Here is an 18,260-nt window from a genome sequence, read left to right on the forward strand (position 1 = left end):
ATTCTGGCTGTGTAGAATTACAGGGCAATATTACTCAATGGTTTGGGGCAGGAAGTAGAGGGCGCTGCATTGCAGAGAAAGGAGCAGAGGTGCACTTGAACACAGATAAAGCAGTTTTTAATTTCCATGGGATACTATTTAGGCAGCTGTAGTCAGATTATTCTTCCCCCAGAAGCATGCCAAAACATATAACATCTGTCAATGTAAGCCTCACAATACTTACAGCATTTGTAAATATACCGTAAGTCGTATGTCCAGACGAGAGCATGCAGCTATTACATTTTAAGTAATTATAGAAAGTGCATGGATTTAATCTTTGTGGAGTGCCAAAGGCTCAGTTCTCCTGTGTAGCCTAGCCATACCTACCATTTGCCTTTCAGATGAAAACCAAACACCTCTATTTCTTTACACTCAAGGAGCAACACATGTGCTTCTATAATTAGCATTTCCTTATTTTTATGTCAGAGTATTTTTAACAGTGTGTTAGCAATATAAACAAATGATGTAAATAATAAGGAATGAAATACAAGCAACAGTAGGAAGTAAATTCTCTCTTTTATTCTCTTTATTTATGTCTATTTTTCAATAGGCCATATTAATGACGATAGGAGTTCTGGGCACCGTATCTACCATGCACACAATATGCAGTGTCACTGAGAAGTCATTGGCTTTGCATTAAGACTTGATCAACTGTAGAGATTTCTACTGAAAATGTGGACTCTGAAAATGAAATTGAATACTTTGTACATGTCACCAGAGCCACAATACCATATCAGCCCTTTAGCTACCAACCATGCATTTTTACAGCTTTTCAGGAAAATCACAAAACGTAAGTTACCCGGGGAATATTCCTCCTAATCTAAGTACCTCTTTTGCTGATGTGAGTGACACTTAAGGGAATAACTCAGAGAGAAAATGTTTCCCATTGCAATATATACCTTTAAATATTTAAACAGTAATTTGGTGCAGTTGCCCGTTTACTTCTTTCTGATCTGTTCAGCATTTGTCCTGGTAAAGGATTAGAATGGATTTCTTCGAAGACTGTTCTGAGACAGAGGGTGTGTTTTTTAATCAAGATCATTATCTCTAGGTGCAAAAAAAAAGACTCCGAAGGGTAGAAAACTTGGATGACAACATTCCAGTTTTAATTCCTGAATCCTAAACAAATGATTTCCAGTGGAAAGGAAGGCAGAGAACTAGACAGAATAGAGCCATTAAGGCTGAAATTTACTTTGGCTGGTATTACTTTTCCTAATATCAACTTCTTTGAGCAAAGATCTATCAGGGATCATATGAATAACAAACTAAGAAGGTGGGAAGAAGGCTTTAAATGGACTGACTCAACAGGCAGACTGTAGTTGTGGCTGAGTACAGCAGAGAGGTAAAGCTGGCTACACAGAAGACAGAGGTAAAGAGACTGATGACCAGGTTCATATTAAAGGGAGTTCTGGAAAAACCTAAAGAGGTGAGACCCGTTCTACTACAGAGATACTCCTGAGTTTACACCACTTTTCTCCCATGCAAACCATAGCTAAGTGGTTGGCTATTTTAGAAGCCTTTTTCTACCTCAAATGAGGGTTAGGAAAATCCCTTTACCTAACCAAAGGTAGACACAGAAGAGCACATTGTGACAGTTTCTCCATGCATGGCTCGCATGCTATCAGAAATGATCTGAGCAAAGGCAGCTCAGGCACGGAGAGCCCAAGCCAAAACACTGACACCTGTACAGAAACAGTAAAACTGTCCCCCACTTGATATGCAGAGCAAGGATCTGCCCTGCCAGCATCCAAGATTAGATGGTAGCCAGTGCATGGAAGTTTTACAGAAGGCATAAGCAACATTAGGGGCTCTAAAGGCAATAGCTAGTCCTATAACTCATGGTTGTGGTTTGGTCCTACACCAAGCTATGAAAACACAGCTACAAAGTCCATCTCACTGGTGCTGGAGAGGCTGATGTAACCACAGTTGAATGCCTGGCTCCTCAGAGATCTGATCAGCCTGGTGCAGCTGTTTCTGTCAGATTTTAAGAGAAACAGAGTCCAAATGATATCACTGCTTTCAAGCATTGCCCCCAACTGATCAGAGTCCCTACGCCAGAGCATGCCTGAATCAAAACTAGGACATTTATTTACATCTAGCCAGTGTTGCCCATAGGGTAGACATGCTATGGAATTGGATTGGGATGGAACACCCAATGAGACACACCCAAATAGCAGAGAAAATGAAAATCCAGCTTTACAAAGGTTCAATCAGTATCCAGATAGAGAGGAAAAGGAGTTGTTTTTTTCTTAGCAATCTCTTCTCTCAGCTGGGGCTGCTGCCCTCACTTCTCTTCACACATTTCCTGCTCTCACTAGCACATATTCAACCCCACAAACGTTCAGTGCTCTCGATCTAAAACACGGGAATCAAAAAGCTTGTGTTCAATTCCCAACTTGCCAAAAGCATGGCACAAACTAAATAGTTTCCTTTCTGTATCCATATATCTCTTCTCATATTCCATTTAAAACACAGTTCTGCCCCTTGCTTCTCCATTCAGACCACAGGTGCCTTGGAGGCATTCCAGATGCTTTGCTATAATGTTAAATCTCCTTTAAGAGCTGAGGGGAGGGGGAAGTCTTTGATAAACTGGCATCTTCAATGTTGAGGGAAAGAAAAACTTTAACACAGGATTATGCCACAGTATTGTGGCAACAGGATGACAAATAACAAAAATGGCCCAGATACATCGTTAATAAGATAAGCACAATAAGGTCTTTTAACTTACCTAATGATATTTTATGGAGCAGTCCATGATATTTTAAACATTTCAGGCAATACTTTGCCCTAGAGCTGAATGCTTTGATGCCAGAGGCAATGTAACTATTGCCTGAGGCGTGTATAGAGCCCTAAATATAAACCTTGGTCTATGAACTAGAATTACTAATGGAATTTGGCTCTCACCACAGAAGGGGTCTTAAGCCTCCCATCTAAAGCCCATTTGATCATGTTTCCTTCACTGGTTGCAGTGTACGGTATCAAATACGTGACCGTTCAGATCTGCACGTTGTGGTCACTGGATTCACAGAAACTACCACTATTTAAGTCTTATTAAGCCCATATTTCTGTTTAGAAATCCCCACACAGTGAAACCAGCTCACAGATTGGTGTGCCCAAGATGAGTTGGCCTGGGGAGCCTTGCCTGCGGACAGCCATGTTGGCTTCACTGCGCGTTCAGCCTCAGGCCATGTGTGGAGCCATCCACCACCTGGGACATCCTGCTGGCAGTGGCTCAGTGTGTCTGCCAGATACCTAGAGATTTCACACAAATAACCTAATTCTTTCTCTTTATCCTAGTAAAAATGTCTGGCAAAGCAACAGAGGATGGGTCTTGGAAATTCAGATGATTAGCTCTAGTGAGAGCAGAAGTAACAACTAAGCCTTCTTTTATAACACTCTTCGTGTCCTTGACCAATAATCTTCACTTCTTCCATTTTATCCTGTAAATATATTGTGAGAAAGGACAGACCCACAAATGACTGATACGTCTGCTTTGGGGAGTGGAATTTTTCAATTCTGATTGAGGTGTTAAGTTATATACGCCAAGCACACACTCTGGAGAACATGGAATGCCAGCCTAAGGAATGGGGCAGAAGGATGCTTCGGCTGATCTTGTGTGTGTGTGTGTGTGTATGTGTAGCAAAAGAACAAGTGCAATCCACTTTTAATGGGATAATATAAAGGATATTTAGTCAGATATGTTTTATTCTGGGCACGCACAGAAACATGCTGCCAAGTATATCACAGCATGTGACTAAGGGTCTTGTTTAGTCTGGTTGAGAAATGAACTGACAAATCTCTGTAGGAATCATGATTAAATTATGATATTGTACCATTTCTCAACTAAGGGGAAAAGCTACTTGATTTCCTGCTTGGTTTGCCAGTCAAGATCTACTCTTTTTCTAAAGAAGCCTGATGTCCCTCAATCTTTGCTGGGCATTAAAACTTTCTATGCTGACATACTGTACTGACAAGTAGATGTACCTGGGAACACTGATTGGTAAAAATAGCTAAAAATACTCTTTGAAGTGTTTGGAGAATTTTATAATAGAATAATGATTTTCCAGATACGAAATGTGCTGTATTTCCTGCCAATTACATGTCAGAGAACTGCATTTAGAGGTTTAATTTTCCTTACCAAGTTAAATTAGGCATTTCTTCTCTTTTCTACATAAACTCATGCCACAAACTAAGATGAGTGTGCATTTATCATCCTCACAGGGAAGACTACCAGGAAAATCTTTTGTCTTTTATTCATCCACATTCCCATTTAGAGTGATTCTTTTCTACATAATTATTACAGTGCCCTTATTGTGATTTTAGCCTAGATTTGAAAAGTACAATCTTGTGTTAAAACATACTAGGTTTGAAGAAAAATTTGTGCCCATCAAAGAACTAATTACAATACATAGCAGAATGTTGTGAACATATATAAAACATAGAATCATAGAATCATCAAGCAAATCTTCAGACAGTAGAAAATAGAAAAGAAATTAAAATAGTGCACAGTTATTATTAAAAACTATTCTAAATGTATCTCTTTTCCATACAGATCATATTCTTTATATAGGATGTAGTTCCAGAGAACTGGTGGAAGTGGAAACTTCTTCATGGATGACAGTTTCTGCAGTCTCCACAGCCCCATGAGTTTACGTATCTTCAGGCGACACAGATGTTTCAATGGGCGAGGATTGTCTAAAAATAATAGTGAGAGAGAAATAACAATGTCATTAACTATGACTGATGACTGATTGCCCTAAAAAAATTAATATCAAAATCTACCTTTGGGCATAATTTTGCCACTTCTGAATATGTGATGTTACATGCTGTTGATATTAATCAAACTTCTTTTGGATTTCTCCTAACACTACATTCCTCCTTTTTAGAAATATGCACACTGTGCTATGTCACCAAAGCTGGACATTATTGAACGTAATCAATGGTAACTGATAAATGATCTCTCCTTTCTCTCTGTGTATATTGAAAAAATTTGCAGGTTGAAACCAGCTGTGCAAATGACCTGGCACTTCCATTTCTGCTCAATAGAGCAGAAATAAGGCACTGAGACCAGACCATGCTTGGATCTAAACCAAAACTTCTTACCAGACTTCACATCACTGGAAGATTTTGGTTTGACTTAGCTTTCCTGAACACTTCAACAATTTTCAACACACCTGTTATAGTTAAGACAACAAAATTATTTTGATGTGCCTATGACACTAAAACTAAATAAAAAAAAACTTCCTCTGCATGTCAGTATAAAACATCAAAATAAAATCAAATGCCAGATTAAAATTTAAATGTTGTGCTCCTTTATAATTGATGTTGAACAAAATTCTATTAAAAAACTGCAAACAACAGTCAAATGCAATTAGTTCCTGCAAAGAGAGCTTTTCCTTTATTTCTCAACTTTTTAAAGTTAAGGTGGATGAAACCTATTTCTGGTGCCACCTGCTGTAAAATATCTGAACTAGGTTGTAGAGCTTCAAAAGAGAAAGCATACATAGAAGTATTAATTACTGAACGGCAACTCTAAATGTAGATCTTGTAAATCAGGAAATGATGGTACACTGTGATGGTAACTCACTGTCAATATCTCTCATCTTGAACATAATAGCATCTGAAACACGCTCTTATGATAATGCTGGAATGATTAATAGACTTGGCCGATCAAGGGAGGAAAAAAAGATAAAGTATCAGCAATATTCCTCCATAAAAAATATGTTTCATAGCTGTGCAATGATTGGCACTGTAATGCTTCATGTGGAGGATGACAAGTACCCCAATGGTTTGCACAATTGAAGAGGCTTCCCACACACCACTGACATTCCGCAGGAGACTGGTAAGGTGCACACCAGGTTCATTCACACTTATATTCCAGTGCAATTAACTGTGACCATTGGCAACATCGAGACGACCTGTCTCAATCTGAGAAATGGATGACAGATACAACCTGGCTCTTAAGCTAGTACACACTTGTATTGCTACTGCATTTTAGACTAATATGACCTGGTAAAAGCAATTACAGTCTCCTGTAATAAAATATAACATAATTAATTGGAAGTTAGATATTTACCCAATATCTGACGTATCTCCGTCCATTCCTTCTGTGTTTCTAGAACAAACTTAATTTTTGTGCATAGTGGAACATAATCCATGTAATCTATAAAAATACGAACAACTTTTCCTGCTAAGTGTTTCAACCACGGAACAGAGATGAAGTCACAGAACTGAAAGAGAAAACATATCAAAGAATAATTTCAAAATATGCGCAGTGGAATGCCAAAATAACACATTGTAAAGCAATTACAAAAGGTAATTAAAACAAAATATTAGGAATGAGCTTTAACAGCTATGAATGGATGCTTATGTAAATTACTTTACATTTGCTTCCATGCTTAGTCTTTTTGATCTAGCCTTTGTTTGGACAGGAACTGAAATAACAATAGCCTGATTTGCAGTTTCTTAAATCTTCCTTACTAAATCTCTAATGTACAGGTACCAAACTAAATCATTCTACATAAATAATTTTCCCTATTTCAGAATCAAAAAATGAAAAATAGCTGTTTTAGTTTTTTAGGCTGTTTTAAGAGGATTTTACAAGTATATGCTTAATTCTGCACAATAATATGGAATTTTTAAAGCTGGCTAATGGAAAGAAGAAAGCAAAAAGAAGGAAGGTATGTATTTACTGGATTATCCCTTATTACAGAAGAAGTCCACCCTGGGAGAATCTCTTCCTCTGGAGTTGACCACACAAAAGAATTTCCGAAGACATCTTGATGCATACAGTCAAAGCACAACTCCACATTGTATCCATGATTCAGTAACAGCCTTAGCATCACCTCATCATTCAAGGCATACTGGATGGCACTGGGAAAATGCGTATCATTAACCATCATAAAGTAACAATTGACATTTGCTCCGTAAGATAGAAGCAGCCTTACTATTTCATGGTTACCACCTCTTACTGCCACAAGAAGACAGTTCAAAGGATCCTTGTTCGGATTTGCACCAGCTTTCAGTAATATTTCAGTGCAAAGAATGTCATTGTTAGAAACAGCAAAATAGAGTGCAGTTTTCCTTTCATCATCATAACTATTTGAGATGTGATCATCCAAGACAGTATTGACATCAAAATCATTTTCAATAAGAAGCTCTAGGCACTGTGAATTTTGGCCATCTGCAGCTGAGTGAACAGGGCTTATCCCACTTTTCTGGATTGCAGTTTGGGATGTGACTGGAATGAGATACTTCAGGACCCTAGAAAACAGTGAAGACAATAAGGCATCACTCCTCTGCATGAAGAAAATGACCATCACGCAGCTATATGTTAATTTACCAAATAGACACTTCACACAGGAAAATCCTAACACAGAAGCACCTGTTCGGGAAGTATCAAATGGAACCTTGTCTTTAAGATATTTCAGTGCTTTTTACTTAGCTCTAAAGCAGTATATTTTACATTTTCTTTTGTTTCTGCTAAAATAACTCCTAGAAGTTGATTCAAGTTGATGCGACGCAGCCATTTCTGAAATACAGGTGGTCTGTACATTTTCATGTTTAACAGTGTTCTTCAGCGTGACCCTCAGACACACTATATCTTAAAGAGAATGTGAAGTACAAACTCATACTCACAGGTAATGCCCCTCATAAGCTGCCTTATGTATGGGAAGCAGTCCTGCCTTATTGGGCACATTGCCACTTCCTCCATATTCCAGAAGAAGCGATACGCAGTCTGGATTTCCTCCTCCTGCCGCTTCAAATAGTATTGATGAACCATCATCTGCTAAGGCCTGGACATCACCACCTTGAAGAAGGATAGAGAGTTTAGAATTGCAACCAAATTGATTTGCAGATCAACATAAAAACAAGCCCAGAATACTCTCCCTCATATTTTATATGTATTTATATTAAAACTTTATGTAAGCAACAAACATTTCTTGTGACAAATTTAGCCTTCAAAGGCAAAAAGAAATCTTGTATAGATATAAGTCCAGAGGTATGAACACCCTCACTTGGGTGGGGTCTGCTTAGGCCTTAAGGGTTATAACTGAGCGTTTTCAAAAGCCTGGCCTATTTAAATAAATATTTAACTGCATCAATTAGTACCAATATAATTACATACACTGTAGAAAGGAATGAAACAGATGAAGAAAATGGGACAGGAGCAAGTAGAAGGCGGCAAAGTAGGACAGTAGCTGTAGGTCCCTCCTTGACTGAAACTGATTGGTATCAACTCCATCATTCCTTTGACACAGATTATGATAGTGTAGGAATGCTCATATATGCTTCCTTTCTTTCCAAGAAACCAAATCTAATCATTCATCGCTCCTATTTCTCTCCTTTTCCATTACCACTCTAAAACACCCCAGCAACCAGGCAGGATGCATGCCAGAGGCTCAATTCTTTTTTACGTGGTGGCTACATACCTTTATGAATGAGATGCTCCAGCACATCGCAGTGACCATATTCAGCAGCAACACCTAATGGTGTTACTCCATACCCATCCTTAAGGTTCACATTTCCACCGTTCTTCAGAAGAAGAGAAACAATATCTTTGCGTCCCTGTTTTGCAGCTTCATGCATTGCAGACCAACGTTTTACACATGGCTGGTGGATCCTGCAGTTGTGTTTAATCAGAGTAGAGACCATTTCAAAAGAACCACTTCTTACAGCTTGAAGATATTAAAAAAGGGAAAAAAAATACAATTATATTTTCAAGCACGTTGTCTTGAAATTTAAAGATATCTAGTAAGTTTAGAGAATTATTTTCTTCTGTACTAATATGAGGAAATTCAAAAGACCTCCAGTCCTAGGAATCTGGGGGTTCAATTCAATGGTAAATCAATGATGATGTGAGCTGCATCTGAAATTCAAGCTCGTAGTCACAGGTAATGCCTCTCATACGCTGTTTAGTGTATAAGAAGTAGTCCTTATCAGGTTCTTTGCCTAAACCATCTTAATGTGTAAGAAATATCAGTTAGGAATATGGAAGACAAAAGCGGCATCAGATCAATTGCAAGGAAAAGCAACAATAGGAACAATAAAGTATTAGACAATAGTCCTTACTTGTAAAATTGATGCCAACATTACAATGTCCACTGAAAATCTCAGTTGTGATTTAGTCATCTGGTAGCTCTAATCCTAGCATGCATTCATTGGCTGTTGTCAGCCAAAACAACATTGACATCTGCCATCCTATATTCTGACCTTCTGACGTGCTAAGTTTGAAATTTCCATATATAACTACACCTGCAAATTATTCACATATAAAACAGTGATCCAGATAGAAGTCTAATCTCACATCTGAACTATCTTTTGGAATAGCAGATCTCTTCTCTGACTGGCAAGGCAGGTGAGAAAGGTCAGGGTTAGCAAATTTAACTTCAGTGAATGTCCTTTTAAACATGTTAGAAGGTTTTTATGAAGCAAAAGTCTTCATAATTACTTACATCTGCTTTGAAGAGAAGCATTACTGAACACAGTGGGAAGTAGAAATTATCACTAGATTTTTTTTTCAGCATTTATCTTTACACTGAAGAGCCCTTCAGTTCAGAATTTTAGAATTAAAAAGGGAAGCTAGGTGATTTTCAGCTCTCAACATCATCTATTAAGTGTGATTCTCTGATTCTCTATTTCACTAAGGCTAAAATGTGTGATGCACAGCAATATCTGCGTCCACGTTCTCAGCTTTAAGTGGCACAAAAACATAAAAAGCATCACATAAACAGTTCACATCTGGCAAGCCTCATTTCCAGGAGTTTGTATAGAGAAATATTCAGGAAAATAAATTACCACTATAAGGGGAATTCTTTTTACATCTGTCCTAGTTATTACTTCCAAGTTTCATTAAAACAAAAACTGAAAATAACTTAAAAGTTATAGGCTTAAAATTACTGAAAAGAGCTGAAACAATGGAAAGCAAGAAACCCCAAAGGAAAACTTCAGAAAAACCTCAGAGCCTTAAAATGTTAACTTATCGACTTACCAAAAATTCATAGAACTTAAGATTTTAATACTGGCTATTGTAATATATATTGCAGTTCATTATGCAGTATAATGGTACTCTGATGTATACATGAGAATTGCATTAACTTCAGAGATTTATTCTCTTCAGCAGAATGGAGATATTTGGCTTTCAACAGCAACTAGAAGCTGATATCTGCTAAGCTGCCCACATGTAATGATGCTCATTTAAGTCTACCAATAGCATAAAATCTTACAAAGAATCAGCTTTCTTGAGATTGAGGTGTTATTTAGAAATGCAGTACAAGCTTGCTTTCAGTGCAAGAAGGAAGGGAGACGAGATGGGAGATTTTGTAACCGAAAATGCCGTTCTACTCTTGAAGAAACCATCCAAAAAATATAAAAATCTTCAGTAACCTCCAGACCTCCACAGAAAGCACGTTCAAGTTAAAGTAACGGCTTATTCTTGTACCTGACTTAAACTTTAAGATGGACTGCTTGCTAATGGCCTTACAGCATTTGAAGACACAGAGAAGATGCCTCAAACAAAACAGAGGTCGCATTCTCAGAATTATCTTTACATGCAACTCAGGAATGACTTAAGCAAAATTATCACTGAAGTGAACACTGGGTACATTTCACTTCTTCTACCAACAGCCAGCGAAACAGCCCAACAGAGTATTGGAGTGAGTAAGAATTACACACACTGACAAGGATTCACAGAAATGGAGCTAACTTCCCCTTGTCAGGGTTGGCTCTCAAGTCTGACGAAGCAGATGTGTCAGTTTGGTGAAGTGGACGGGCTGCAGCCCAGGGAAAGGAGGCAGTTACCAATCAGGAGTGGAGTCTCGCCTTTGTCATTTGTGGTGTTGGGCCAAACACCTTTTTCCAGCAACGCTCGGACATTTTCCACAAAGCCAGCTTTGGCTGCCAAAGTTAGCGGTGTTTCTCCATCACATGTTTTGTATTCCCACATTGTTTTATACGATGCTAGAAGTAAGAAAGTGAGGAAACATTAAACTAATTTAAAGCGCAATGCTGTTAATGCACACATGTAAACCAGCAGTCTTTAAATGCTTGAAGTCTTTAATCTTTATGAAAATTGCTTGTAATTATGTTTATCTTAATCTAACTTGTACTTCCAGACTGAATACTGAATATTCATTTTAGCTCTGTTAATTCCGTAGGATTCTGAACAAAGCATTAAAAAAGACTTCAAGCTCTTTCCTAGTGTAAATTGATGTAACATCCCAAAAATAAAATTTGCCTGAGATGTAAATGACATCTGTAGGATGCTTCATAGAGGATCTCTTCATGCTTCTTTAGTCATCAATTCTAGCCTGTTGTTGTCCATGTCTGGCTTTTTGTTCTCTGTTTCTTTGCTACTTCCTCTGTCCCATGAGACATCCTCATTTACTCACCATCTAAAATAATTTCCAGTATTTGCTGAATTGGCTGAGCTGCAGCCTCGTGCAGAGGAAACCATCCTCTTTCATCAGCTTCATCCAAAGCATATTTCCATTTCACAAGATCTTGGAGCCCAAATATCTGACCTTAAGAAATCCAATAGATAAGTGAGATGCAGTTGAAAAATTTTATGAGGAGAGCTCGGTTTCACAAAGGGGCAGAAAGGGTTTTACCTTCCTTTATGGCTGTTACAATTTTCCTATTTTCTTCACTAGGTGGCACAAAACTACCCAAAAGAGAACAGAAAATAGAAAATACAAACACGTAGTAAATACATTACATAATTTATTCAATATTTTCCATGAGCTTCTCATCTGAGCCAACTTTCCTTTATATATCATCTATAGTCTCCATTAGCCTTGTGATCTCTTAAGTTACATCTGTACCAAGGACCTTCAGAGTAGCCAAAGTTCTCAAGGGAGGTGCAGGTCCTGCCTGGCTTCCTGAGCAGCCTTGTGTCCCTTCCCCTATCCTCCCCTGGTGTGGCTGTTTCCAGGAGGAGCTGTGAACTGCTCTGACAAAGCTCTGAATTTGGTAAAGAATTCTGTGGATTTAAAAGACATATTTGCCACACAGTACAGAAACGAGCCCCTCAGACTCAGAAACTTTATGCAGCAAATGAATACATGATGGCATCAGAATGTCAGTATTTGTTAATGAATGAGTTTGATTATGTCAATTATGTAGTTTTCCCTGAAAAACAACTGTCAGTTTTTTTAACAGTATTATTCAAACCTCCATAAACAGAAGTTAAATGCTGCTTTCTGCTAGTACACTGAGTATCTTAAAAAAACTAGAATAGATTAAACTTAAAAACTAGATTAGATTTTAAAAAAAAAAAAAAAAAGGAGCAGCCAAGTGAAAAGGAAGATTCACGCAAACACTGATGACCAAGAGTCAAATTCTCATGAGATCCCACAGGAAATTAAGGCTGACAGTGCTCCCAGACTTACAGTTCTACATCTCGGGTAGTGACGCCCTGGAACAGGTTGCCCAAGGAGGTTTTGGATGCTGGCAACCCTGCACACAGCAGGGGGTTGAAACTAGATGATCATTGTGGTCCTTTTCAACCCAGGCCATTCTATGATTCCATGATATCCCTTTCAGTCCCAAGATAGATCAACCTACAATATGTGTTTATGGGATTAATTGCCAAAGAACCTCTCCTCTTAGAGAAAGTTCCTTTTTGTTTCATGTGTACCTTTTCACAAGAATGGCCTAAAAAGCTACGGGAAGTATTACTTTATCAAGTGAGTCCCGTCTCCCTTAACCTCTCTGCAACTCCAGAAGATGGGTTGCTCCAGACGGCAAAGCAGAGCAGAAGCCTGCTCTGGATCTCAGCTTTGTCTCCAGCACAGAGCCCCAGGTGATGCCAGGGAGATGATTTTCATCATCAATCATCAATCAAAGGACTCAATCAGTCCAATTTAATGTCACATCTGAACTCTTGCTGAACACTTTTGTAGGATCTTTTGGTTTTCTCGTTTGCAGTTTTCTTGTACACCTAGATACCCGAGTGCACAGGGGAAAATTGAGTGAGTACAGAGAAGTTCACTAACAAGTTTCTGTTTTGTTTATTCTTTCAGGCAGTGTTTCACTGAGCAAAACGCATAACAGCCAAACCAAGAACTGCTTTAAGGACAATATCAAGCACTAAATGTCAGTATCTCAAAACACTAAAATTATGGCATAACCTCTGAATTCACAGTACCTGTCACTAAAGCTGGACATTCGTGGTTTGGCTGCATTTGATTCTTGAATGCTAAGCTGTATGGCATAGTCAGTGAGCAGATTTTCGACCACATCTTCACTTTCATCCATCATTTTTTTGGCAAATCATATTCATATGCTGTTTTGAAATACACACAAAAATATACTGGTTAGGATTAGTACACTACTTAAGGTTGTTGTTTTTGTTTTTGTTTTAAATAATAAAATTGTTTCCATCAATTTAATTTCACAGCATCTTATTGAGTTTTGCTTCTATTGTTCACAAACGTTCACAAATGGTTTAATCCTGCAAGTTGATCATACCATCCAACCTCACTTATTCCAAGAGGGATTAAGAGCACAGAACAACTTGTAGGACACTCAAATGCAGGACAGCAAGAAAATTATTTTATTTTAAATATATATATATTGCTTTTCTACCTCCACTTTATCTCCACACAATTAGGGGAAGAAATTAGTCATCATCTAAATGTGTAGCTCTTTTCTGGTCATACAACTCTCATGCCCATTTTGCCAGCTATCCCCTGCTTTGTTGTAATCCCTAGAACTGATAATGCCACAGGCAACCCAGAGCTCTGCTTCAACACAGACTTAGCCAGGAAGGTGTTAAGTAAGCAGTGTTTCAAAATTGTTGTGTGCGCCATTTTCAAATTATCACACAAAAATTAATAGTATATTGTAAAATGGTAAATTTAGTAAGGTAGCAACTGACTGACATGCCAGAATAAGTAGAATGTAAATGGCTCACCACAGCACAAGTGCTGGACACATAGCTAGAGGTCTATACATGCCTTGAGAGCCTGATTTGCTATATCACTGCTGGTAATACGCTGTGCTAAAGTGACGAGGTCTGACAGAAGCGTGGATGTTCCACTGGGATCACACAGGAGTGCAGCAGCATAGCCAGCATGAGAGCAGCAGCAGCAGTGTCCCTCTTATGCAGTGCAGCAGAGAAAAGGCTAAAAAGCTCAGCAGCAAAAATTTCTCCCAGCCAGCTATGGGTATTTGGCAGTGACTAGAACCCAGCACTAGGTCACAAGAAACAATTACAAATGCTTACTCTACATTTTAGTTGCTTTATGTTGAACATTTTACTTAAATAACATTTGGAGTAATCTGATACCATTCCGATATTGTTTTCTGTTTCTACCTGAAAAAAGGGATTACTTGCCATTGTTTTGCATACAAAAAAACCAAAAAGTTTTGCCATCTTAAAGTCATTGTTTTTACCCCCAAACACCTGAACAACCTGCTAATAAAGAGTTCCAAGTCTTTCCCTGGAAGAAGCATATCAAGAACTTATCATTTTTAAACACATAGATAAGCACTTATCATTTTCAAACACATAAAGTTAATAATGTGTGTTCATGTTACTCTCATTACTTATCCTTAAAATAAACCAGACAAACCTAGCTTTTCTCTCTAGAAATAGAAGGCCCTTAGGCATGCAAAGAGGTTATTCACAGCAATAAAATAATAAAAATAATAATAATTAAAAAATAGCATTCTAAATTTGGTCTCAGTCTATTAAATATTACAGTTTTAAACGATCTCACCGTTAGTCTAATTGGCGAGCACAACGTATAGCCTCACCTTTTCAACCCATTATCTTGCCACTGTTAGTCTGGGGCCTGCATTTTGAACAGCCAGGAATAGAGACCTGCAAGCTAATGTGTCCTGTGATATTTCTAAAATTAAATACACAGTTGCTTGATAAATTAAGGTCTGACCTTGTGCAACTGTAACACAAGCAGACTCAACCCACAGGAAAGTATTACACATGACTTCTCTAAAATCTCATCAAATGTAACATGAGGTCTAGATGGTATAGTAAGATTATCTGTGCCCTCATTGGTTCAACAACTCCTAAAGTAATTCCCAACTTGGCTTCAAGGATAACATTAACATCCTGTAACATATTAACATAAATTAAAAGGAATCTGGGAAGCTTTAGCATTTAACTATTTGTAGATTTGTAAATTCTGACAAATTATATGGCCAAATAGTAATCACTATATCTGAAGCTGATATGATGCAAAGCTTCATAGATTTGATGATAGTCAGTTACAGCACTTACTTGTCTAGATTCAATAACTTGAAATTGGTCAAAGAAGCAGGAGACACAGTACAGAACACAAATGCAAGGTCCTGCACTGCACCTTGGTCAGGGCAATCCCAAGCACATACAGGTTGGGCAAAGAATGGCTTGAGAGCAACCCTGAGGAGAAGGACTTGGGGATGTCAGCTGATAAAAGACTCAACATGAGTCAGCAATGTGTGCTTGCAGCCCAGAAGGCCAATTGTATCCTGGGTTGGATCAAGAGAAGTGTGACCAGCAGAAAGAAGGAGCAGATTCTGCATCTCTGCTCTGCTCTCATGAGAAACCCACTTGGAGTACTGTGTCCAGCTCTGGGGCCCCAGCACAAGAAGGACATTGGGCTGTTCAAGTTGGTCCAGAGGAGGGCCACAAAGATGATCAGAGGGCTGGAGCACCTCTCCTATGGGGACAGGCTGAGAGAGCTTGGGCTTTTCTGCTTGAAGAACAGAAGGCTACAAGGAGACCTTACACCAGCCTTCCAGTACCTGAAGGGGCCTACAGAAAAGTTGGGGATGAACTTTTTACATGGGCATGTAGTGACAGCATGCGGGGTAATGGCTTTAAACTGGAAGAGAGTAGATATAGATTAGATATCAGGAAGAAATTCTTTAGTGTGAGGGTGATAAGACACTGGAACAGGTTCCCTAGAGAGGCTGTGGATGCCCCCTCCCTTGAAGCATTGAAGGCCAGGCTGGATAGGGCTCTGAGCAACCTGGTCTAGAGGGAGGTGTCCCTGCCTTATAGCAGGGGTTGGAACTAGATGATCTTCAGTGTCCTTTCCAACCCAAACCATTCTGTGATTCAGTCATTCTATAGTGCAAGTAGAAGTGATATAAAAACACAGGAACCCAGGAGCAACACGAAGAACAACTGTACCCAGAAAGTGGAAGAAATTGGATCTTTTTTTTCCTGCCAGCTCATTTTTTTCCCTTGGTCATATCACTGATACCTTAGTCTTGTTTTTGTTTCAATCAGATCTGTTACTATCTTTTCCAAAATTAATACACAAAAAGGAAAACAAGCTGAAACAATAAATGTCCAACGTGTTGTTAATATCTGATACAATGAAATTTTACACTTCTGATAGAACAAAATGTCAGAACTCCATTGCTCTTCTGTGCTACGTAATTCATCCATGTGTATAGAACTGTGAAACTGTAAACTTAACCAATGTGTGACATGCACCTAATCTTTGGATGCAAGATCAGGAAAGTCATTCAATGATGATATACTATTAAATGCAATTTCTGTTACTGTGATACAGACAAGTGTGGTGAGCCTTCAAAATATAGTGCAATAGAAACAGGCATGAACAGTGCCAGTGCCCTGCTCAACTGCTGGCTAACAGCTGATAAGAACAAGAATATATATCCTTATATATGAAAAATATTTTCAATATATAGATTTATAATATCTATAAAGAACACAAAGATTTTAAATGTCCACCTCATTTCTTTCATGTAACTAGGGTGCTATCACAACTAACACATATCAATATGACACACATGGCATTGTTTGGCTTTTCAGTTTGTTATTAATACTATTTTGTCCAAAATTCACTGACAACATAAAATGCCTTTTTATTGCCAATTTATCTTCTTCTATCACAAGTCCCTTAATGTGGTGGGTTTTTTACTTTTGTCCTCGCACATGTTAACTCAGCAATTGCCTGTTCACCACATTCTACTCCAGTGAATCTCACTTTTGATTCTGCAGCTCCTAGCCAACCAATTCCATGAAGCAAATTCGTAACAGGCATATGCACACTGTATTATGAAACAAATTCCAGAATATTTACCCAACTTTATGAGTATTCGCAAGGTAGAAATCTTCTGACCTTAGTAAGACCTGATTACCCAATGCACACATACCAATTTGGTATTTTTTTTTTTTTACCATGTCTGCTGTAGGAAAACACTATTGATATGCCGGAAACTTCTCCAAGGCCTCAATACTGAAGCATTTCATGAAAGAATAACAGAAGTTGACAGATATTTAAAAGACAGTCACTATACTAAAATCTCATGTTTAGTAGACAAAATCATTTTTATTTCAAAGAGAAGAATGACATAAACTGGGCTTGTTTAGCTTGGAGAAGAGAAGGCTCCAGGGAGACCTCATTGCAACCTTCCAATACTTGAAGGGAGTATATAAACAGGAGGAAAACAATTGTTTATGAGAGTGGACAGCGATAGAACAAGGGGGAATGGTTTTAAACTGAGACAGGAGGTTTAAGTTAGACATTAGGAGGAAGTTTTACACACAGAGGGTGGTGACGCACTGGAACAGGTTGCCCAAGGAGGTTGTGGATGCCCCCTCCCTGCAGGCATTCAAAGCCAGGCTGGATGTGGTTCTGGGCAGCCTGGTCCGCTGGTCGACGACCCTGTACATAGCATAACTAGATGATCATTGCGGTTCATTTCAACCCAGGCCATTCTATGATTCTATGAAGAGCACTCTCAGCTGCGGCCAAACACGCTTTTGAAGCTTTAAGGCTTTATATAGTTGTTGGACTCACGAAGTGAGCTTTGGAATCAGCTCTGGAGCTTGTATGCTGAAAAACCACTGGAAACCGTGTTGGGAAACAACACACAAAGCGAAGGCTACAAACACACGACAGTGCAGGGGAACCATTCCTAGCAGTTACAGCTAGCTATTGCTCCGTACAGATCAGCTGCTCCCACCAGCCGTGCGGAGCACACCAACCACCAGTGCACAGCCATCCCACGCACCCGCCCTCGGACCGCGCTCCGCCCCAGGCGAACGCTGTGCTCGAGGGCCAGAAGCACAGCTCGGAGAACAGGCAGCACACTAACGTAACTGCCAGAGCCAGCACCCCAGCGGCCCATACGCACGCTCGCCTTTCTTCCGTTCGACTCCGCACACGGGCACCACCTCGCTTAGCTCACGGCGCATACGCGCAGCCGCACCGCATTCGAACCGCGCATGCGCAAAG

At 39.0% G+C, this 18,260-nt stretch overlaps 1 protein-coding gene across 4 annotated transcripts; it reads right to left on the reverse strand.

Moving 5' to 3' along the window:
* Positions 1–536: 536 nt before the first annotated feature.
* On the reverse strand, positions 537–18,244 carry ASB15 (ankyrin repeat and SOCS box containing 15). 4 transcript variants are annotated; one of them, XM_042872401.1, is made up of 10 exons: positions 18,160–18,244; positions 13,187–13,324; positions 11,649–11,701; positions 11,430–11,561; positions 10,840–10,998; positions 8,472–8,717; positions 7,678–7,849; positions 6,732–7,302; positions 6,116–6,269; positions 537–4,734 (listed from the first exon to the last, which is right to left on the reverse strand). In XM_042872401.1, exons 2-10 carry the CDS (start codon positions 13,297–13,299, stop codon positions 4,562–4,564), a joined length of 1,773 nt encoding a protein of 590 aa, XP_042728335.1. In that variant the 5' UTR covers positions 13,300–13,324; positions 18,160–18,244; the 3' UTR covers positions 537–4,561. The 4 variants fall into 4 exon arrangements, with proteins under 4 accessions (XP_042728335.1, XP_042728332.1, XP_042728334.1 ...); XM_042872398.1 differs by lacking the exon at positions 18,160–18,244 and adding an exon at positions 14,800–14,905; XM_042872400.1 differs by lacking the exon at positions 18,160–18,244 and adding an exon at positions 14,763–14,856.
* Between the last annotated feature and the right edge of the window lie 16 nt (positions 18,245–18,260).

Source organism: Lagopus leucura, unplaced genomic scaffold (genome assembly GCF_019238085.1).
Source record: "Lagopus leucura isolate 7727_CA_CO unplaced genomic scaffold, USGS_WTPT01 Super-Scaffold_100008, whole genome shotgun sequence".
NCBI classification, from domain to species: domain Eukaryota; kingdom Metazoa; phylum Chordata; class Aves; order Galliformes; family Phasianidae; genus Lagopus; species Lagopus leucura.